Below are 23,355 nucleotides of genomic sequence, written 5' to 3'. Positions count from 1 at the left end.
TGCAGGTCAAGTTCGGTTTAGTAAAATTCATCATGTTGACATCTTTAAACATGGGTTGTATTTGATTGGTTATTGTTTTTGTTTTATTTGGAAGTATTGGAACTCAATAGGATGCTCTTCCGTCATGAAGAAAAATACTCTATGATTCCAACTGCTCTAATAACACAGCAAAAGATAAATGAGGCCCCAAAATTCTAAGTTTTCATTATTAATGAATGAATTTATGTACAAAAAAGAACATCAATTAACCCTTAATTCAAAGATACAATATCATACTAATGCTTAAATTCAAGGACACTAAATAATACAAAATGATCTTAATTGGAGAATACTAGATCAAATTAAGATATATATCAAATATAAACATCGGAGAATGGTTAACTTCCAACAGATATGAAAATTATACTTTAATCATATATCCATACTAATTCCAAAGTTACAACAGAGAAGTTGGATGAAAGTGTAAGCCAAAAATAACCTTACTAACAATATTTCTGTTTTTGGGGGAAAAAGAAGACAACAGCTATACTTAGAAGCTCGGAAGCAATAACCTCATTTCTGGGACCAAAAGAGATTTTCATTATCAAAAACATCTGGACCCAAGGAAATCAAGAAACCTTGTTTCTGTTCTCTTGAATACAAGCAGACTCATTTGATATGTATAACCAGCCATATTCTTTTCTCTTAGAACTTGTGGCTAACCAGTGGTCAGGTTCTAGTTTATATACACATTTATTTACTAGTATTGTTGAGGTTCTAGATGCATATCAGTTATCCACCTGCGTAAATTCCAGAGCATTTGCATCTGGATCTCGTGTAAAGATTGCTGGCCTTCCAGACCGACTAAGTGTATAGGGAATACCTGCAAATTAGGATTTGTAAGTAATTTATATAACTTCACACTGACATAACTCCCTAGAAACATACTTTTCAAAAGTCTCTTCAAATAATCCAACACATTTTTTGCTAATCAGCATAATCCAACATTTGTAGGTAATTAACTAGTGTCTGTTTGGGAACATACATTTATTTAAACACAGACATACATCTATTCACCTATTGTTCTTTCGTGGAGAGAATATAGTCTTAAATCCAACTCTAAATGCAACTAGATAAACTTATCCGATTATGTATATCTGAAAAATATAGAGATGTGATGGCAAATGTAAATGAGGAAAAAATGATATCTACCAGCCTTATCAAGGATGGTTTTCAGCTTAGACACATCTCGAATTGCAATACAAGTATGACGGTCTCGACCCCCATGCTCTGGTCGACCAGTTAATGGATCTGGATTTGGAAGCTCCATCAAATGAATCATCTCAGAACCCACCCACAACCAAGCACCTCGATAGGGAAGCTTATCATGTGGCCTTGCCTCATTTATCTGAAGACCTAATTTCAATTGAAAAAAGTTACTTTACATTGGTGTCTATCCTGTGAATAAAAAGAAAAATAGGACATCTGCATGGAAAAGATGGTGACATACCTAAAACACTCTGATAAAACTCAAGCGACCTCTCAAGATTTTCACACAGTATACCAACATGGTGAACACTTACAACTCCATAATCTACATAAACATTGGCAAACAGGAATAACTTAATGTGGGGAAAGATTTACAGAAATTTGCATACATGGTACCTAAGTTTTTCTTGTGCAAGTTTACAGAATATGAAGAAATTCTAAATACACTAAGGAAAATAAAAAATGAAGCAACATTTATTCAGGGTAGAGGACATAATCAAAACCAGAGAGACACATGATGATGAACGAACTACAATTTCTTACACCTTACATCAAAACCTTTCCACATCATCACACTATTTGGTGTGACGTAAAACTACAATCCAAGTGTAGTCAACAAAATTTTATATATTCTTTGCTCTAAGACAGATTAGCCATATTCTTCCCAGACCTTACTAGTGATGTATAGAAGCATATTATGAAGAGAAGATGTACCAAGCTTGTCACTGACATCAATTGATTCTTTCTCAAGTACATCTCCTTTAACAGACTGCATAGCTTTTCTCTTGAAGCAAAGCTCAACATGTTTGCTATTTCTCACTGCAATTTGATAAATTTTTGGTGTAGTTGTAAAGGTGCTCAAACTGACATGATTCACCTTCAACCCAGAAAAATATGCAGTCAAAACTTATCAGACTTGAATATGAAAGCAGAATCCATTAGAACATCTCAACAAGTATTAATATGATTAACAATATAATTGCTCTAATTCAAGATAACCACAAGATATCAAGGAACAGAAATGAGAAATGAGACAGATACGAGAATTTACACCCAATAGAAACCCAAATGTACGGAAAACAAAATAATTCATTCTGTAGATCCAAGAGCCTACACTTGGTATCAAGGATGGCAAGTTCAAAACGAGATGCGAAATTGGGAAGTTTCAGCGGAGGAGTTCTGCAGGAGATCTGGGGAGTTGTCTAGAAAGGATGTGACGGAAGAGTTTAACAAACTCATCCAGGATGCTTCTATCATAGCTTACCAAGAGAGGTTTGAGGTGCTTAGATCAACTATGCCTAGGAGTAACCCAACCTTTTTTCTTTGGAATAGAAGAGTATAACACTAACGGCATCAACAAGATGTATCTCATTTACAAAAGTATTTACATGTCAGTCAAAATATCAATTTAAGTGCCCTAAATCCTTCTAACAATAAAGAGAGTAACCCTTAATAACGAAACCTAGGATCTGGAACTACATATCCTTTACACACTCAAAAGATAAAACAGTAACTTTGAAGTTTTCCTATTTCTTACTTTCAATATAATCCAAAACGTCGCCAAAGGAATATGTCCAAGCTGCCTATTTCAAATCCAGTTTTATCAGTGGATTAAATGATAAATAAGACCTATTATCAAAATTCTGAAACTCCAAAGGCTGAATCAAGCTTTTGAACAAGCCATTCTCCAAGAACAAGCAATAGAGGCTATGACCTGATGCCATAAACTGAATTCCAGGAACTTTTAAACCCTCTGTTAGAAGCAACCTCTTACTCAACCTAACACATGTTTCACCTCTGTTAATACAACCAATTTATACCACCAAAACCAAACAGATCAAAACAACAAATTTGGCCATCAAATTAAAACCAGAACACCAGCCTACTTCACCAAACAACTGGAGAAAGGGAAAGAAGATGCAGAGATGATGCTGACATAGGCACCATTTTCCTCTAGGCTATTGAGGGATATCCTAAGGGCAGAACTGTTAAACTTAAAGGATTCATTGGGTACAAAGCTGTCATTATCTTAGTAGATTGTTGTAGTTCTCATACCTCTATGGATGAAAAAGTGGCAAAACAAACAAATGGGAGCATTTTTAGCAGTAAAACCTTGAGAGTAATGGTGGAAATGGTCAGAACTTGATAAGCAAGGAGGAATGCATGGTAGTGAAGTGGAGAATGCAGGACCCATAATTCGTGTCTAATTTCCAGGTAATTGATTTTAGGTGTTATGATGTGATTCTAAAGGTAGATTGGGTGAAACAGTACAACATGATGCTGTTTGATTTTGTCTATTCCCAGATAACCTTTAGAGTAGAATTGAAAGAAGTGGGACCACAAGGGATTGTGAAACCTTACCAGGTTGCAAAATGTGTCCTATAGCAAACTAGAAAATATGAATGAGAATGCATGGAACGTACCTTGCGAATGGGATGGACCAGAAAGTGAAAAGGATGGGGCAATAAGTGAATAGAATGGTGTAAGAAACCTTTGATATGACTTTCTAATCTCGAGCAAGAAAAAGAGAGAGAAGAAAGAAATAAAAGAGAAACAGATAAAGAAATATGAGAAATAATTTTATTATTTTTCTTGATTGATTATAACATAAAGATTGAACCTTTTATAAATTATAAGCAATTAAAGCAGCCACTTTCATGGGAATCAAGGCAGCGGTAGTTGTTATGAAGTAAATTCAAAATATTAACTTTAATTATAACCCTAATTGATACTTTTAAAAGACAAATTTATCCCTTTTATTATTTCTCTTTTTTTTTACCTTTAATATCCTAATAATACCCTCTTCTTCAACATCAACCTTGTCCACAAGATTAAAATATAACTTATTATTATTATTATTATATATTTTTAAAAATAGTTTTTTTTTTCCTATTAAAGAAGTTATATATATATGTTAATTATTATATATGTATGTATCTTTTTTTTTTTTCGGAAGCAGTTTTCTACTACTTCTACCCTATAAAATTAATTTTTTTTATTATATATAGATGTGTGTATATATATTTTTAAAGCAGTTTTCTACTGCTTCTGCCCTGTGAAAATTTAATTTTCACGGATTGGCCCCTCCACACCACTGATGCAGCCGCTGTCGGGCGTTGTAATTGTGTTGCTGTAATAACCTCTTCTTCTTCCACCTCTCCTTCTTCCGCTTCTACTTTTTTATATCAGAGCCCATCTGGAGAACAAGAGACTGGCAGGTTCTCATCTTGACCTCGCGCGAAATAAAGCGAAACCTGAGCAGAGTGTGGTTGGCCGAGGCGAACGAGAGAGAGACCTCTAGGTTGTTCATTCCCAACCACTATTGCTTGATAAAAAAAGAGAAGGGGAGCAGGTGAACCGGTTCAGTTCAAAATGTTGGCTGGACCAGTTCGAATCGGATAAATTAGCGAAATTCAATAATTGAACTTATTTTAAGATTTATTTTTTTATCTAAACCCCAATTCTTTTCTTCTTCTTCATCACCCGGAAGAGAGGTCGGCTGTCCGTCTAGTGTGGCCCCTTGAGCTGTCGATCTCGCATATTCCGAAAATGCCTCTGCCAAGCGTGCCAAACTTTCTTCGGTCCAATCAGCAGATCTGCTACGGAGCAAATTCAGGATCATGCTGAACTTCCGCGATGATTCTTCCATGATTTTCAGGTCGATCTCCTTCACGGTAATCGCTTCCAGATTCTCCAGCTCTGATATCACCTTATCAGAATCTTTTGACATGACTTTCTAATCTTGAAAAAGAAAGAGAGAGAGAAAAGAGAAATAAAAGAGAAACAGAGAAGGAAACCTGATAAATAATTTTATTATTTTTCTTGATTGATTATAACATAAAGATTGAGTCTTTTATAAGCTATAAGCAATTAAAGTAGCCACTATCATGAGAATCAATGCAGCGGTGGCTGCTATGAAAAAAATTCAAAATATTAACTCTAATTATAATCTAAATTGATACTTTTAAAAGACTAACTCACTCCTTTTATTATTTTTTTCTTTTTTTTTACCCTTAATATCCTGACAAATGAGAGCAGCAACAACCAAGTAGGAAGAAAGAATGTGGAAATCATAGAACTGTAGCCATCATTGGAGTTATATGATTCCCCAAAGGCTCTTTGATCATGTGATTCCCCTTAAGACTTAAGGCCTTCCCCTGAACCTAAGGTCTTACTGCTGCCCTTATTTTCAGAAGACAAAGATTAAAAGAGCTGAATCAAATATCGGATGCTTCTATCATTCAAAACAAGCCACAACCTTTCACGTTCCATAGTGTTCTCTAAAATTGATCTGTGGGCTGGCAACCACAAATCAGGGTTAAGGCAAAGGACACCTTTAAAACTCATCATGGATTCTATGAGTTCAAAACCGTGCCTTTTGGGTTGACTAATACCTCGACTACCTTTCAAGCATTAATGAATCACATCTTCAAGGAATATTTGCAAAGATTAGTTCTTGGTGTTCTTCAATGACATACTAGGGTATAATTGATAATGGGAATCTCATTTCGGATGCTTGAATCTCGTGCTAAAGTTTTTGAGGGCAACGACCTGTTTGGTTAAGACAGGAAAGAATACTTGGGCCACATATTACAGCACAAGTAGTAAGTACGAATGCCATGAAAACTGAGGCTATGGTTTCTTGGCCTCAACCAAGTACCAACTAACACCAAGTCATGGTCGGCCTTCTTGGGATTGACATGTTATTATAGAAAATTCATTCAGGAGTATAGAGCTACCGGTAGGGCATATACTGATATGCTTAAAAAGGGTTGATTAAAGTGTTAGAATGCCATAGTTGCATTTTGGAACTCCTAAGGAGGCAGTGACTTTTGCCCCAGTATTAGAACTTCTGACAATCCTTTTGTGGTGGAACCAGATGCTCATGGCAAAGGAATAGAGGGCAATGTTGATGCAAGAAGGAAGGCCTATGCTTATATAAGTCAATCTTTATCCAAAAGAAATCAAACCATATCTATTTATGAGAAGGAATTGATGGAAATTCATATTGCTACTTCGGAGTGGAGGTACTACTTGGAAAGGCCTTCTTTAATTACTAAATGGACCAGGAAAGCATTAAATTCTTGTTGGAGCAGAGGGTACATTCCTAAGTGCAGCCAAAAAGCATAGACAACATTCAACATAAAAAAGGAACAGAGAACAAGGTAGTGGATGCTCTCTCAAGAAAAAATGAAGGAGAACAGACTATAGACCTGGCCAGCATTGTCCAAGACATTGTAGAATTTAAGCTGGGAGCAACAACAAAATCTGAGACAGAGGTGTCCCAAAGCACACCAGCATGGATATTGAAAGTGAGCAATAGTTACCCAAATGATGTCATCGCAGATCGATTGCTCGAAGAATTAGTGGTGAGCCCAAATTCTAAACCAACTTACTTACTGACCAATTGTATCATACATTATAAGTGATGGGTTTTTATTAGTGATCAGACAGATAATGAAATAGGATATTGCATGCTTGCCACGACGCTACCCATTGGTGGCTAATAGGAAATAAGAGGTACTTATGAAAGATTAAAGCAGGGTTCCTTTTGGCCTAAGATGAAACAGAAGATAGTTGAGTCGGTAAACTGACGTGATATATGTCAAAGGTGTATAGCTGAAGAAGGTTCATACTATAAGCTTGCTAATGCCACCTCCAGTTCCACACTGGACTTGGTCTCAATTGTCTACAGATTTTATTGAGCAATTGCATCATTTGAGTAATAAAGACACCATCCTTGCAGTTATTGATCATTTCACCAAGTATAAACACTTCATTGCTCTCAAACATCCTTTTATAGCTATTAAGGTAGCCAAGATGTTCTTCAAAAAAATACACGAACTCCACAGAGCACTCTAGTTCATTGTAACTGACAGTGATAAAATCTTCACTTGCCTCTTCTAGCAGGAGCTAATGAAACTCACTGGAACCACGGTGCATTTGAGCCCAACTTACCACCCAAAAATGAATACTAAAACTGAGAGGTTAAGATCATTGTGTGGAGTCGTCTTCAAGGTGTATGTCACTCAAGAAACCACACATATGAGCCAAATGACAGTTTGTCAAAGTGGTGGTATGGTACCACCCGTCACTTCAGTATGAGAATGTCCTATTTTCAAGAATTCCATGAGTTTCTCCCTCCTCATTTCTTTACTACAATTTGGATCAATACACTCTTGGCTTAATTGGAAGAACTTTTGTAGGAAAGACAGCTGATGAATGGCTTGTAAAGAAGGAAGTCGTTGAAAACCTCAAAACCGCATGAAGCAGTATGCTGACAAAAAGAGAACAGAGCAAGAGTTTGAAAAACAGAAGCTTGTATTGCTGAAGCTACAGCCATACAGGCAAGTGTCAGTAGTGCAAAGAATCTCAAACTCTCTCCTAGGTTCTAGGGACCCCATACAAACTTGCTGAATATGAGTATAGTAGCCTACAAACTGCAGCTGCCGAAAGGATCACAAATCCATCCTGTATTCCATGTGTTCTTGTTGAAGAAGTACATGCCATGGAGTCAAATTCATTATGAAGCTCTGTCGAGAATCAATCAGCATGGTCAACTGAAGGTGGCACCTCTCGATGTGCTGCAATGAATGGTAGTTTACAGAGGAAAGGAGCAGATAGAATAGGTTATAATCCAGTGGAAAAATCTGGAGCAGAAAGAGGTAATTTGGGAAGATTCATCCTAACTTAAGTCAATTTCCAGAATTTGACCTTGAGAACAAGGTCTTGGTGGAAAGAGAAGAAAAATTTCAGGACTTCAATTAACAACCAAGGTGAAGGAGGCAAGGACCACAATCGGTTAATGGGTAATTAGTGTTGATTTTGATAATAATCACCATTTAATCTCTATATAAACCGGAAATTACTGGTTGAAAAGAAGAGAAGAAGTTGTTGACCTGAGAGAAGAGAAGAGCCCGGGTGTCTGGAAATGAGAAAATGATTTTATTGATGAATAACAATAGGGTATTTATACAAGAAAACTAAATGACAAATTTAACACTAACTTTGTACATAATTACAATTATATCCCTGACTATATATTCTAATAGCTCCCTCTCAAACTGGAGTATACAGATTCTATATACCAAGCTTGACAATAAGGTTATGAAACTGAGAAGAGGGAAGCACTTTTGTGAAACAATCTGCAAGTCGATATGAAGAAGAAATCAGTAACAAGTGGATGAGACCCTTTGAAATTTTTTGTTGAACAACACAATAATCAGTTTCAATATGTTTGGTGCGCTCATGAAATACAGAATTTTTTGCAATCTTAATAGCTGACAAGTTGGCACAATACAAAATAGTAGTTGGAGCAGTAATATGCATGTCAGTAAGTAGAAAAGATAACCATTGTATCTTACAAGTAACTATAGCTAAAGCTCGATATTCAGTCTCAGAAGAAGACCGAAAAATAGTGGATTGTTTTTTAGTTTTTCAAAAAATAAGAGAATCACCAAGAAATACACAAAACCCCGTAAGAGATTTACAAGAATCTGCACAAGAGGCCCAATCAGAATCGCTGAATGTCTTAAGATGCAATGAAGTATGAGTTGAATAAAAGATTTCCTGTCCTAGTGTTCCTTTCAAATAACTCAAGACTCGATGTGCAGCTTGCAAATGAATCTTAGAAAGGGCATCAAGAAACTGTGAGAGTTACTGAATTGAATAGCTAATATCAAGCCGAGTGTTGGTGAGATACAAAAATTTACCAACAAGCTTCCTATATGAGGTAACATCAACAACCGGAGAACCATCATGTTGAACTAACTTTATTGATGAAGCCATGGGCGATGAGGCCGGTTGACAACCTAAGAAACCAGTATCTCGAAATAAATCCAAAATATATTTTCTTTGATTCACATTAATACATTCAGAAGAACGAATGACCTCAAATCCCAAGAAATATTTGAGTTCACCAAGATCTTTAATTTTGAACTCATTATGAAGAAAATCTTTCACCATCTGAATTTCAACCGTGCAATCATTTGCCAATATCACATCATCAACGTATACAATAAGAACAATCAAAGAAGATTCTAAACACTAAAAAAATAATGAAGAATCTGAATTGGATTGCACAAAACTAAATTTTATTAAAGCTTCAGTCAACTTGAAATGCCATTGTCTACTTGTTTGTTTAAGACCATAGAGACTCTTAGTAAGCTTGCATACTTGATTACCCGAACTATGGAAGCCAAGAGGTAGAATCATGTACACTTCTTCATGTAAATCACCATGAAGAAACGCATTATTAATATCAAGTTGATGTAAATGTCATCCTTTAACCACAGCCACAGCCAACATAGTATGAATGGTCTTTAACTTTGCAATTAGAGAAAAATTATCTAAAAAATCAATACCAGATTGCTGAGTATAACATTTAGTAACCAACCTAGCCTTATATCTATCAATCGAGCCATCAACTTTTCTTTTTATCTTATATACCCACTTGCCACCTATAAGTTTTTTACCATGAGGTAAATCAACTAATTCCTAAGTCTTGTTCTCTTCCAGGACCTTAATTTCAGCTAGCATAGCATCTTTCCAGCATGTAAATTGAACTACTTGGTTGTAAGAGTTAGGTTCTACATCTTGGGATATAGTAAAAATACAAAAGACTTGTGTACTAGGTCCAAGTTGTTGTAAGAGAGTACATGTGAAATACAATGTGGGGTAGAAATGGAATTGATGCAAGATCTAAGACCATATAGACAGTAATCATGAAAAATGAAATGGTTGCTTTGTGTGTCTAGTAGATCGCCTTGTTTGTAAAGGAATAAATTCATCATACATGAGTTTTGTCGGGCTGGAATTTTGTGAATAAGTAGGCCCTATTTCGGGAACATCTAATGGTAAAGATGCAGAAGGAATAAAACTATTAGCTGAGAAAGGTAAGAAAATGTTACCAAAAGAAGTTGACTCGCTAGAGTGGCTTGAGATTGCATTACCTTGATCTCGCACGGCTTGAATAAATAAATTGTTTTCTACTATCAAATCATCAACACAAGAAAGCACAAAATTATTTGAACTGTTATTGACAGAAGAGAGAAAATGAAAAATATATTCAACAAAATAGACATCCCAGAAAACAAAGATCTTTTTAGATTGCGGATCATATACTCTATACCCCTTTATGTGTGAAGGAAAACCAAGAAAAATAAATTTAAATGATCTATGATCAAACTTAGACTTGTCAGGATTAAGGTTGGATGCGTAACATAAATATCCAAACACTTTCAATTGTTGATATTTGGGGATTGAATGAAATAAAAATTCAAAAGAAGACTTATTGTCAATGACTGGAGATGGCCACAGGTTGATCAAATAAGTTGCATATAGCACACAATCAACCCAAAATTGTTTTGGTAGATGAGCCTGAAACATCAAAGATCTTGCCACATTTAAAATATGTTGATATTTTCTTTCAACCACACCATTCTACTGTGGTGTATATGGGCAAGAACATTGGTGCACCACTCTTTTAGCGGCAAAGAAATCATTCATCATAAACTCTTGAACATTATCGGCACAAGCACATTTGATCTTTGCATTGTATTGGGTTTCAACATATGCAAAAAATTGAATAATGATTGTTATAACTTCTCATTGTCTTCATAGGATACAATCATGTGTACTGACTCTTATCATCAACAGTGGTGAGAAAATAACGATGACCATATAAAGAAGAAACAGATAAAGGACTCCAAATATCAATATGTACAATATCAAAGCAAGATTTACTCATTGATTTACTCGCAGGAAAAGAAAGTCTTCTTTGTTTAGCAAGATGACAAATGTCACAAACCAAAGAAGTACAAGAAGAAATTGATTTGTCTAATTAATGAAATGTATGAAGTCTTGGTGTGGAAAGGTGACTAAGACGATAATGCCAAAGGTTATGAGTGTTAACAATATTATTACAATGAAAAGAAATAGAGTTTGCAAAGGAACAATCAAAGAAAGATGACTTTATAGCATTGACAGTGTTTGCTGGTTTTGTATTTGTTGCCTCAAGGCAATACAATCCTTACCTCTCTTTAGCTAAACCAATCCTCTCCTTGGTTTGTGCATCCTGGATTTCACAAAAAAATCATGAAAGGTTAAGCAATATGAGGAATCGACTAACAATCTGTTTACAGATATTAAATTGAGGGCAAAGTTCGGTGTGTATAGTGCATTTTGGAGGGTTAACATAGGCGAAATATATACATCACCTATGTAGGTAATAGGAACTGTTTAAGAGTTAGGTAATTTTACAAACATATTGGTCACCGGTCTACACAAAACAAACATTTCTACTTAACTAACTATATGGTCCGTATCTCCTGAATCAATTATCCATTCATTCAGTGAAGTATGGAAGGGTAAGGTAGAGGCAATACCTGGTGAAGTCTGAAAATTTGCAGAAAGTGTATTAACCTGTAGTGCAAGATTTCTGTTTAGTGCAGGTGCTTGAGGTTGAATGAAAGCTAATAGTTGTTGGTATTGTTCTAAAAAATTTAATGGAGGAAATAATGCTTCTGCTTATCATTTTCATTCATCAAATGTGTATATATACAGCCTAAATTCTAACAAACTCCAAACAGAATTATGGGGATGAGGAAATAACAAAATTGGTTATTCTCCACCAAATTTGTGACTGCCTCCGTTTACAGCAGAAAACAGAAATTGTATAGCTAACAAAACTAATTTAGAATTTATTCCTTTATTTTTCTACACTCCCCCTCGATCTAATTTATATATATGTTCAGTAAACCTATATTTGATATTATGTCATAAAAGTTTCTTTTAGGTAGAGCTTTTGTTAGAGTATCTGCAATCTGTTGATTCGTTGGAATGTGCATCAGAGCAATAGTTCCATCTTCCAATTTTTCTTTTATAAAATAGCGATCGATCTCCACAGTTTAGTTCTGTCATGGTGTACTGGGTTTTTTGCCATACTGATAGTTGATTGGTTGTCGCACCATACTTTCATAGGCATATTGTTAAGGACTTTTAATTCTTCAAGTATTCTCTTCAACCATACACCTTCACAAATACCATGGGCAAGCGCCCTAAATTCAGATTCTACACTACTGCGAGACACAACTGATTGTTTCTTACTTCGCCAGGTGACCAAGTTACCCCAAACATAGGTACAATATCTTTTGTAATTTGTAGAACCTGCCCAATTTGCATCAATATAAATTTCAACACATCTTTTTGTCTTCCGAAAGAACAATCTTTATCCTGGAGTCATCTTGAGATATATTAGAATTCAATACACAGCTCTCATGTCATCTTCAGTTGGCTGATTCATGAACTGACTTACTGTACTCACTGCAAAACTGATGTCTGGTCTTATATGTGCTAAGTAGATATATTTCCCAATAAGTCTCTGGTATCTTCCTTTGTCAACCATTTTATCACTAATTATGGATCCAAGTTTGATAACTGAATCCATCAGGGTGTCAACGGGCTTGCTTCCTAGCATCTCAGTCTCCTTTAGGAGATTCAGAACGTACTTTCGTTGAGATACTGAAATCTTCTTTTTAGATCTAGCCACTTCCGTACCGATGAAGTATTTCAATATCCCAAGATCTTTTATTTCAAATTCTCTTGTCAGAAATTCTTTAAATTTCTGAATCTCTTCAAGGTGATCTCCTGTAAGAATAATATTATCAACGTATAAAATCAAAATAGCTTTTTTTACCTAAGATGCAGTGTTTGACAAACAATGTATGATCGGATTGACATTATTCATATCCTTCATACTTTACGGCTCTTGTGAATCTATCAAACCATACCCTTGGAGATTGTTTATACCATAGAGTGATTTCTTCAGTTTATACACTTTTTGAGGATTGTCTGTTAGTTCAAACCCTGGTGGTATATCCATATACACTTCTTCTTCCAAATCGCCATTAAGGAATGCATTTTTTACATCTAGTTGATAAAATGATCAGTCAATATTAGATGCAAGTGAGAGAAGTACCTGAATAGTATTGTGCTTGGCAACTGGTGCAAACGTCTCCAGATAGTCTATACCATATGATTAAGTATAGCCTTTGGCTACCAGTCGAGCCTTAAACCGATTCACACTCTCATTTGGGTTATATTTGGTTGTAAAGACTTATTTGCACCCCACTTGACGCTTTTTTGGAGGTAGATAAGTTAGCTCCCACGTCTCATTCTTTTCAGGTGCTTTGATCTCATCTAGGACAACTATCTTCCATTCTAAAGTTTTTAAAGCCTCATGTATTGTTCTAGGCTCTAGTGAGCTGCTGTCTATCCTGCACACAAAAGCATGATGTTCTGAGGACAATTTGTCCAATGAAACATAGTCCTGTATAGGATGTTTGGTGCATGTCCGAATACCCTTTCTCAAAGCAATAGGAATATCAGAATCAAGAGTTGGTACAGAGATTACATTACCTAGATCAGGAGTGGATTCATAGCAGTGCTTGGATGATTCATGTGCTTTTCCTTTATTTTTTATCGTATAGACACGTAACTCACTCGTTGCAGGTAATGTGTTTTCTGTAACTGGTTTTGGTTCAGGTTTCTTTTGTGAGATTTTGGGTTCAGGTTCCAAGAAAGGTTTGTCCGGTGGTAGATTTTGTGGGTACAGAGGAGGTACACTCACATCCCACAACTGATATTCCTGAGTGAATGTCTCCCCTTGAATATCAGTAGTGGGATAAAATGGTTGATTCTCAAAAAATGTGACGTCCATTGTATTATAAAAACGATGGGATTTCGGAACTAGACATTTGTATCCTTTTTTTATTAGTAGAGTATCCAACAAAAATACACTTTATTGCTCTTGGGTCTAATTTTCCACGAAAATGTTTATGAACATGGACATATGCTGAACAACCAAAGATTTTAAGTGGCAAAGTATTTAAAATGTGTGAATTGGGAAAGGCGTTTGAGAGGATAGTGTAGGGTGATTAAAACTGCAAATACGGGAGGGCATCCGATTAATCAAATAGGTAGCTGAAAGAACAGCCTCTCCCTAAGAAATTTTGGAATATAGTTGGTGAACATGAGTAATCTAGCAACCTCAAGGATATGTCTATTTTTCCTTTCGGCTATGTCATTTTGCTATGGAGTATGGACACAGGAGTTTTGATGAATAATGTCATGTTCAGTAAAATATTTTTCAATGGTAGTTTCAAAATATTCACAAGCATTGTCGGATTTCAACACTTGGATGATAGCATGAAATTGGGTTCGAATCATTGTATGAAATTTTTTAAACAAAGATCCCATTTCAGATTTTTCTTTTATGAGAAACATGCAGGTGATTCTTGTATGATCATCAATAAAAGATACAAACCATCTAGTTCCGGAAATGTTGGAAACTCTAAAAGGGCCTCATACATCACTGTGAATTAATGCAAATCGTTTTGAGGGTTTGTATGGCAAGTTAGGAAATGAAGTTCGAGTATGTTTAGAAAATTGACATATTTCACACTGTTATGAAATTAGATCTTTTTCTTTAAATAGTGATGGGAACATCTTTTTCAAATACATGAAATTTGAATGTTCTAATCTATAATGCCACAACATAATATCATGGTCATTATTTGCGGAAATAGAAACATATTTGCACATACTGTATTGTAAGCTTGTCTTTTAGAAGTATTGACTTGAAACAAATATAATCCTGAACTCATCCTAGCACTGCCAATCGTTCTCTCGAGCCCAAGTCCTAAAAATTACACATATTAGAAACAAATTTTGCAGCACATTTCAAATCTTCATATACCTTACTGACTAATAATAAATTACAGTCTAAATTTAGAATATGGAAAACTGAACAGAGAATCAAATTTTGGAGACAAATTTATGGAACCCATTCCAACCACTTTTGAGAGAAAACCATCTGCAATTCTGATTAAAAAATCTTCTTTATATCTTCTGTAATTTTGAAACATTGAGATATCTTCACTCATATGGTCAGATGCTCTAGAATCTACCACCCACACCTGCTCTTTTTCTAAAAAAACAGACAAGTCAAGAATATTACTTTTCTGTGCCACAGAGGCATTGACCGGGTGAGATTTCTTGGACAGAATACGTTGGAGGGCTTCCAACTATTCAGGAATAAATGGGTCTTTTTCCACTGCATCAGGTGGCATTTCCTTAGCAACAACATCATTCCTTTTATGCTTGCTGGAGCTCTCTGCCTTCGACGTCTTCCACTTACTAAAAGATGGTTTCCAGTCGCTTGGTTTGCCGTGAAGTTTCCAGCAACGATCCCGAGTGTGCCCTAGCTTCCGACAATGATCGCACCAAGGCCTCGTCTTCTTCGTTCGACTGTCAACAGTTCAGGTCGTGAGTGCTGAAGCATTTTCAGTCGGGTGAGTTTAGTTAATCTCTCCCATCATGACCTTCCGACGGCTCTCCTCACGTCGAACCTCAGAAAAAGCTTCCCAAAGGCTTGGCAATGACTTGGTGCTCAGTACACGTCCCCGAATCTCATCGAGATTCTTGTCCAGCCCTAGAAAAAATTTGAAAACTCGTTTTTCTTCAACGAAAGCTTTGAAACTTTTCGTGTCCTTAGGACAACTCCAACGACGCTCCTCGAAGACATCCATCTGCTGCCAATTACAGGTTAGGAGATTGTAATACTGAGTGACGCTCAACTCACCTTATCGAAGGTCATGCAGTGTCGGTTCGACTTAGAAAATAGCCGAGGTGTTCTCCTTGCTGGAATAGAATTCTTTAGTTGTTTTCCAGATTTCGTGGGCAGTTTCGTAGAGAAGGAAATTCTCTCCGATTTCAGGAGTCATCGAGATGATAAGCCAAGACATGACCATGCTGTCTTCAACCTCCCAGACTTGCGCATTTGAGTCAGACACTGGAGGAGGAACGAGCTCGCCAATGAGGTGCCCATAACGCCCTTTTCTGCGGATGAATAAGCAGACAGACAACGACCATTGAAGGTAATTGCTGCCATCGAGTTTCTGTCTTATGATACAGGACGATGACATCTCACTCACAGCTTTGGTGGTTGCTATGTAGTGATAGGAACTAGAGGAAACCTCTGGTGGAGAAGACGGAAGCTTACCCGTGGCCATGAAGACGTTGGCTCAGCAGAGATCTCTTTTCTTTTTGGATCAAATATGTTCTGATACTATAAAGAATTTAATGGAGGAAATAATGTTTTTGCTTATCATTTCCATTCATCAAATGTATATATATACAGCCTAAATTTTAACAAACTCCTAACAAAACTATGGGGAGGAAGAAATAACAAAATTAGTTATTCCCCACCAAATTCGTGACTACTTCCATTTACAGCAGAAAATAGAAATTGTATACCAACAAAACTAATTTAGAATTTATTCCCTTATTTTTCTACATGTTCTTTATTAAAAGGGAAAGACATGCTCTTTGAACTTTGACCCTGAGAATTGAGCTTCACCTATGAATTTCTGAATTCTGAATTTGTATTAAGTGCATCAGTACTGACTTGATTGATGTCGAACACACTTTTTTATCTTAATTTATAGCCTGGTGGATATCCATGCTTTTTGTAACATTTGTCTACTGTGTGACCAATAAACCCATAATGAGCTCCATATCTCTCTCCCTTGATCCCTTACTTCATCTATACCTTAACTTGTTGGTGTTCATGTCTAACGCACTTGACAATCACCTAGTGATAAGCCCGGAGCCTTATTGATCATGTCATGTGAAAAGCACAATACCCCCATATATGGGTCTCACATCAGACTCTGTAGGCAACCCCATTTAAGCAAATTAAAGCTTTATATGATTTACAGTACCAGCCGACGTGCTCTTCAGCATTAGGAAAAAAGCAGTCAAGTACTTAGCCAACTGAATATCAAGAAACTCGATAGACAAAATCTCTCTTCAGTTTCATTTCAGAAAAAGGATCTTAAAATTGTTCGATACGTTAATCAGCACACTAGTCATAATAGTCTGCTTGGCTGTCACTCTTGAAATCCCGAGATTCCAATTCAAAATAATAATCGGGGTCATACAAAACATACTTAGTTTAGAATCTTTTATATTCAGCCGAGTCAACGAGTAAAGAAATTACTAAAATTGAACTCAAATTAAGAAACAATCCACCTATTTTGTTGATCTATTGGTTACCAAAAGGAAACTACAAGAAATATTGTTTAAAAAAAACAAGAAAGATTATATCATCACCAAAGCAAATAAAAGCAGAACAGTGAGAGAGAAAAGAGAACAAAATCACCTTGTGTTGAAGAGGAATAGAAAGAGATGGACTAAGAAGAGATGCCATGAACGAGCAGTTTCTCATCTGGGTTGTGTTTATCTTGTGGTTCACCGTAAATTAACCCCCTTCTGGTTGTTGGTGGCTCATAATTCCGATCACAAATAAGCGGAAGAAGCCACAGCCACAACTTCAAGTTTGGCAAGCACTGTAAATAATGCTTAAACTGAAGGGCATATAGAAGAGTGGTAATTACTTTTGTGGGTGGAATAAAATTAGTTTTCAAACGAATATTTTATGAATATGAGTTGACAATGAATGGTTGTACAGCTGTTGGTCCATCGACATTCCATGTTTGGGTGCTAAGGTCAATTGTGAGAGAAGCAAAAGAGAATTTACGAATTAATTTGACCCACCAACCTCAGACAATGAACTTCAAATTTTTATTCTTGAAGTGTAATATAAATTATTAATGTCTAACAGTCTACCCCGTTTCAAATCTATCTTTGAAGTAAGGAAAAATAAGGAGATATTTGTTTGACTGGGAGAGCTTTTCTTATTTCTAATAATGGTAAGATAATATAGTATTTTGACTTTTTAAAATAATGAAATAAAAAAAATAATAGTTTACTAAGTATTAGAAAAAGTGAAAACCTTCTGGAAAATTTCATTAGATTTTTTTCTTAAATATATACGTACAGTTGGATTTGATATCTTCTTTTTTCTTTTTTTACACGAAAAAATAGGATATTAATTTTATACTTTGTGATTTAAATAATTTTTTATTATAATTTAATCTCTAAACTTTCAATACTATTTCAAAACATTATTAAAAAGGAAAGACATACTCTTTGAACTTTGACCCTGAGAATTGAGCTTCACCTATGAATTTCTGAATTCTGAATTTGTATTAAGTGCATCAGTACTGACTTGATTGATGTCGAACACACTTTTTTATCTTAATTTATAGCCTGGTGGATATCCATGCTTTTTGTAACATTTGTCTACTGTGTGACCAATAAACCCATAATGAGCTCCATATCTCTCTCCCTTGATCCCTTACTTCATCTATACCTTAACTTGTTGGTGTTCATGTCTAACGCACTTGACAATCACCTAGTGATAAGCCCGGAGCCTTATTGATCATGTCATGTGAAAAGCACAATACCCCCATATATGGGTCTCACATCAGACTCTGTAGGCAACCCCATTTAAGCAAATTAAAGCTTTATATGATTTACAGTACCAGCCGACGTGCTCTTCAGCATTAGGAAAAAAGCAGTCAAGTACTTAGCCAACTGAATATCAAGAAACTCGATAGACAAAATCTCTCTTCAGTTTCATTTCAGAAAAAGGATCTTAAAATTGTTCGATACGTTAATCAGCACACTAGTCATAATAGTCTGCTTGGCTGTCACTCTTGAAATCCCGAGATTCCAATTCAAAATAATAATCGGGGTCATACAAAACATACTTAGTTTAGAATCTTTTATATTCAGCCGAGTCAACGAGTAAAGAAATTACTAAAATTGAACTCAAATTAAGAAACAATCCACCTATTTTGTTGATCTATTGGTTACCAAAAGGAAACTACAAGAAATATTGTTTAAAAAAAACAAGAAAGATTATATCATCACCAAAGCAAATAAAAGCAGAACAGTGAGAGAGAAAAGAGAACAAAATCACCTTGTGTTGAAGAGGAAAAGAAAGAGATGGACTAAGAAGAGATGCCATGGACGAGCAGTTTCTCATCTGGGTTGTGTTTATCTTGTGGTTCACCGTAAATTAACCCCCTTCTGGTTGTTGGTGGCTCATAATTCCGATCACAAATAAGCGGAAGAAGCCACAGCCACAACTTCAAGTTTGGCAAGCACTGTAAATAATGCTTAAACTGAAGGGCATATAGAAGAGTGGCAATTACTTTTGTGGGTGGAATAAAATTAGTTTTCAAACGAATATTTTATGAATATGAGTTGACAATGAATGGTTGTACAGCTGTTGGTCCATCGACATTCCATGTTTGGGTGCTAAGGTCAATTGTGAGAGAAGCAAAAGAGAATTTACGAATTAATTTGACCCACCAACCCCAGACAATGAACTTCAAATTTTTATTCTTGAAGTGTAATATAAATTATTAATGTCTAACAGTCTACCCCGTTTCAAAGCTATCTTTGAAGTATGGAAAAATAAGGAGATATTTGTTTGACTGGGAGAGCTTTTCTTATTTCTAATAATGGTAAGATAATATAGTATTTTGACTTTTTAAAATAATGAAATAAAAAAAATAATAGTTTACTAAGTAATAGAAAATGTGAAAACCTTCTGGAAAATTTCATTAGATTTTTTTCTTAAATATATATGTACAGTTGGATTTGATATCTTCCTTTTTCTTTTTTTACACGAAAAAATAGGATATTAATTTTATACTTTGTGATTTAAATAATTTTTTATTATAATTTAATCTCTAAACTTTCAATACTATTTCAAAACATTATTTTCCACGTACCCTCTCTAATTTTAATCAATAAAAATGATGCATGTAATACATTTGATATTGTGTTGTTTGGATAACTTCAAATTTTGAAAAAAAAAAAAAAGAGGAGGGGAAAAAACAAAAGAAAAAACTATCAAGGTCAATCACCAAAAACCTAATTCCATTATTATGATAATAACGTAACACATCATTATTACATTTATGTTATGGAAGCAGAATGATAAAAATTATTAATAAAGTAAATTCTAAAAAGATAAACTTTATTCTATTATTATTAATAAACTCTAACTCAATTGAATTCCTAAAATGTAAAAAGTCAAACTTATAAATAAAGAGAAAAAACACCACCATGAGTGGGAAAGTTTTTACTAAAAAAATATGCATGGTTAAAATGTGTCTTATAGTTTCCTTAAGCACTTTACTACTCAAGTTTATTATATAATTATCATTCACTCATTTTGTAAATTATATTCAAGCCATGTTGAACTCGTTGAAGTGATAAATGGAGCAAGCCAACATGATTCCTCTAATCAAGCATGTCAAGTTGAAAGAGTCTCAATGTACCACTTTTTTTTTGTTTAATTAGTTATTAATTGCATTTTGGAGAATATATAAGCCTAAATCCATTAATAATTGCCTAGTTATTATCTTATCTAAAGGCCAAAAATCCCTTAACTCACAATATTTTTTTCTACAATAACAATAAACACAGTATAATATCTATGAAAAAAATATGTTATGCATGTATAAAGGAAAGTAATATTGAACTTAATTAATATAATTGCACTTTGATTGTGCCCATGGACAACATCAGGATTGCACAATTGTAAATCATCATAACATATATTTTAAAGATGAGCAAGAGGCATAATATTTAGGAGAAAAGATTGTGCTATGTTTACATATAGATCTTAAAAAATTTTCAAAAAAGTTGACTTTTCAAATCATGAATGTTTTTTATATTCATGTTTATAGGATGATAAATAACAAGGAATTTTGGAAGTCATTCTACTTAGGCATAGTGAATACAAGGAATTGACGCCATTCTTCTTGGTAATACAAGAAATCAACACCATTCTTCTCAAGGATGTGGGCGAGAATCGTGTTATTCACCTTTGTGATATCAAGGTTCCACCAAACACTCTTTTAGCAAATCCCCAAACACTCAAGCCCTACGTTTTAAGGTAACCCGTAGATTGGACTGCATCCCCGATCTCCTCATTTGTGACAAGAAGGCCTATCTCCTAAGATTATTATAGAAAGCTTAAAAAGGGAGAATTATCAAGGTAATGAGGGTATTTAATCCTATTATTTCAATATGAAGGTTTATCTTAAAATATAATTTATTATGAGACTCCTTGGTGAGCCCTTTGATTTCAATAGAATCCTCACTAATTTGTGCTTCCAAGGTAACAATCTTAGAAAGATGATGTTAATTCTTATTGACTTTCTACTTATTATGGTAATAGCTTGTATTTTTTATCTATCATATATCTAAGTCATGCAGAATATTTGAAACTAGAAGATTTTTTTCTCTATTAAGAATGTTAGTGAGTTGGGTTTTAAAAGTGAACTTGAGCTTTTTAAGAAATATGAAACTTTTATTTTCAAGTGCCTTTTAAATACCTTGGATTCTATTTTAAAAATGAGTTTGGTTTGGATAATGTGATCAAAGGTGTCACCATTCAATATTCTTACTTTTTTTATAGAATGAGAAATAATCTCAATATTTTCCATTACTAGTTTATATCTAGACCGTAAAGTTTTCAAAACTCACAAAGTCTTCTAAGCGACTTCGAGGCATATTGTCATCCTTAAATAAAATCACTTTAATAGGAAAATAGTCAGAATGTTTGCTAAGTTTTCAAACACTTCATTTTGAAAAAAAAAAAAAAAAAACAACAGTCTGTAAGTTAGAGAACACTTTATCAAGTATGTGATTTTGTAAAGTCCTATGACCTTGTAAAATGGGTCATTTGAACCCCTAATTAATTAAGCCATAATCTTTCATTTGAGAGTAAAAGGAACGTGGCCTTCTTCGATACTAGCTAGAACTACCACTTTGATCTACCAAGGGTGCAATATCAATAGAATCCCCAATTAAGATCCATAGTTTGCTCATGTTCACGATCATATCTTTTATATGATTTCAAAGAATTTTCCTTTCATTTTCTTTATGACTTCATAAATTGCTATAGAAGACCATTATAATTTCTATATATAATTTTGCAATGGACGTTATTTCTGTGGGCACAAGATTTGAAAATTTAAATAATTTATGCAAAGAACCCAAATACTCCTAAAATAACCAATTCCTCAGCTCAAACATAATGTTATTTTCCTAATGACTTAACAACTTTATTTCCATAGTTTCCTACTATATGTGATTCAAGAACAACAAAAATATCATATTTACGTAACCAAATTAGTTCTCTACATGAATTTTAAAGTTTTTATTTTTGCCTCTCCCTCAATTCCATGCAATTATATGATTGTTCATTATTACAATTATATATTTGAAGTATATAATAAATCCTTTAATTGTCATAGCAATTAAACACACATTTAAATAATAAAGTGTTGATCACATTTAATTTGTTGTGATGGGTCTCGACAAGCCTCTATTCATCTACCATTTTGGGGCTTGATACCACTTGGACACATGGACTGACAGGGAACTTATTATTCATGTCAGTCATATTTTTCCATTTCCAAGTTTACTTATGAGAACCTATTCTCTATCCTCATATGAGTCCTTATGTTATTGGTAGACTTGAAGTATTATTTTTATTTTTTCAATAGTGTGGCTTAAATCTTTAATATTTTTAGATTTAGTAAGACCCAAAAGGAAGAATGAACCATTTTTATAAGGATGGTTTAAAAGCATGAGCCCTTTAAATTTGTCCTTTTGGGGCTCCTAGCATTAATCTTTGAATGCTTTGATTCTTTATGCTGGGTTTTAAATATAGATTTCACTGATAAAGCATTCTTTATGTTTAAAGCCTTCATTTAATCTCCTTTTTTTTCTTTTTTTTAAAAAATTTATTTCCATGTTGTTGTTTAGCGAACATATTCCATAAATAACCTTTGTCAACTCTATCTTACAAGACTCTCGTCAAATTTAATTTCATTACTTTTCAAAGTATTTTTTTTCCTTTTTATTTTCCTCGACTCTCAACCATTATTGGACTAGAATCTTCCTAAAATTCTTGGATGATTGTTTATGGACATTTGTTATTTGCTAAAAGATCTAATACATCATTTTCCTTCTCAACCACTAGACTTTATGAGTAAATTTTTCTTACGTTTTTTGGATCCTCTATTAGTAACTCAAGAATTACATATCGCGAACCCTGTAGCTCAAGTAGCCATACTACAACCTTTCCTCTTTAAGTGGCAATATAGTGGACCA

The 23,355-nt window shown here is 34.5% G+C and overlaps 1 protein-coding gene across 6 annotated transcripts; it reads right to left on the bottom strand.

The window, feature by feature from the left end:
• Positions 1 to 377: 377 nt before the first annotated feature.
• On the bottom strand, positions 378 to 19,293 carry LOC110817705 (Lactoylglutathione lyase / glyoxalase I family protein). 6 transcript variants are annotated; one of them, XM_088208651.1, is made up of 6 exons: positions 19,136 to 19,293; positions 17,471 to 17,675; positions 10,158 to 10,235; positions 1,963 to 2,125; positions 1,192 to 1,395; positions 378 to 862 (listed from the first exon to the last, which is right to left on the bottom strand). In XM_088208651.1, exons 2-6 carry the CDS (start codon positions 17,534 to 17,536, stop codon positions 768 to 770), a joined length of 606 nt encoding a protein of 201 aa, XP_088064777.1. In that variant the 5' UTR covers positions 17,537 to 17,675; positions 19,136 to 19,293; the 3' UTR covers positions 378 to 767. The 6 variants fall into 6 exon arrangements, with proteins under 6 accessions (XP_088064777.1, XP_021902043.2, XP_021902042.1 ...); XM_022046351.2 differs by lacking the exon at positions 17,471 to 17,675 and adding an exon at positions 1,490 to 1,573 and having other exon boundaries at positions 19,136 to 19,266; XM_022046350.2 differs by lacking the exon at positions 19,136 to 19,293 and adding an exon at positions 1,490 to 1,573 and having other exon boundaries at positions 17,471 to 17,657.
• Positions 19,294 to 23,355: the final 4,062 nt, after the last annotated feature.

Source organism: Carica papaya, chromosome 7 (assembly GCF_054855325.1).
Source record: "Carica papaya isolate Zhongbai chromosome 7, ASM5485532v1, whole genome shotgun sequence".
Taxonomy (NCBI): Eukaryota; Viridiplantae; Streptophyta; class Magnoliopsida; order Brassicales; family Caricaceae; genus Carica; species Carica papaya.
Note: the sequence above shows the minus strand (reverse complement) of the source record. Positions and strands in the feature narration are given on the sequence as shown.

Bases quoted from the DNA above. Each gene is read 5' to 3' on its own strand.
- LOC110817705 (XM_022046351.2), bottom strand. From the start codon at position 19,201: ATGAGAAACTGCTCGTCCATGGCATCTCTTCTTAGTCCATCTCTTTCT. The intron at 2,126-10,157 runs GTAACATTTTCT...TCTGGGTTGAAG, and splicing joins TAGCGAGTCAACTTCTTTTG to GTGAATCATGTCAGTTTGAG. The intron at 1,396-1,489 runs GTATGTCACCAT...AATTGAAATTAG, and splicing joins GTTTTATCAGAGTGTTTTAG to GTCTTCAGATAAATGAGGCA.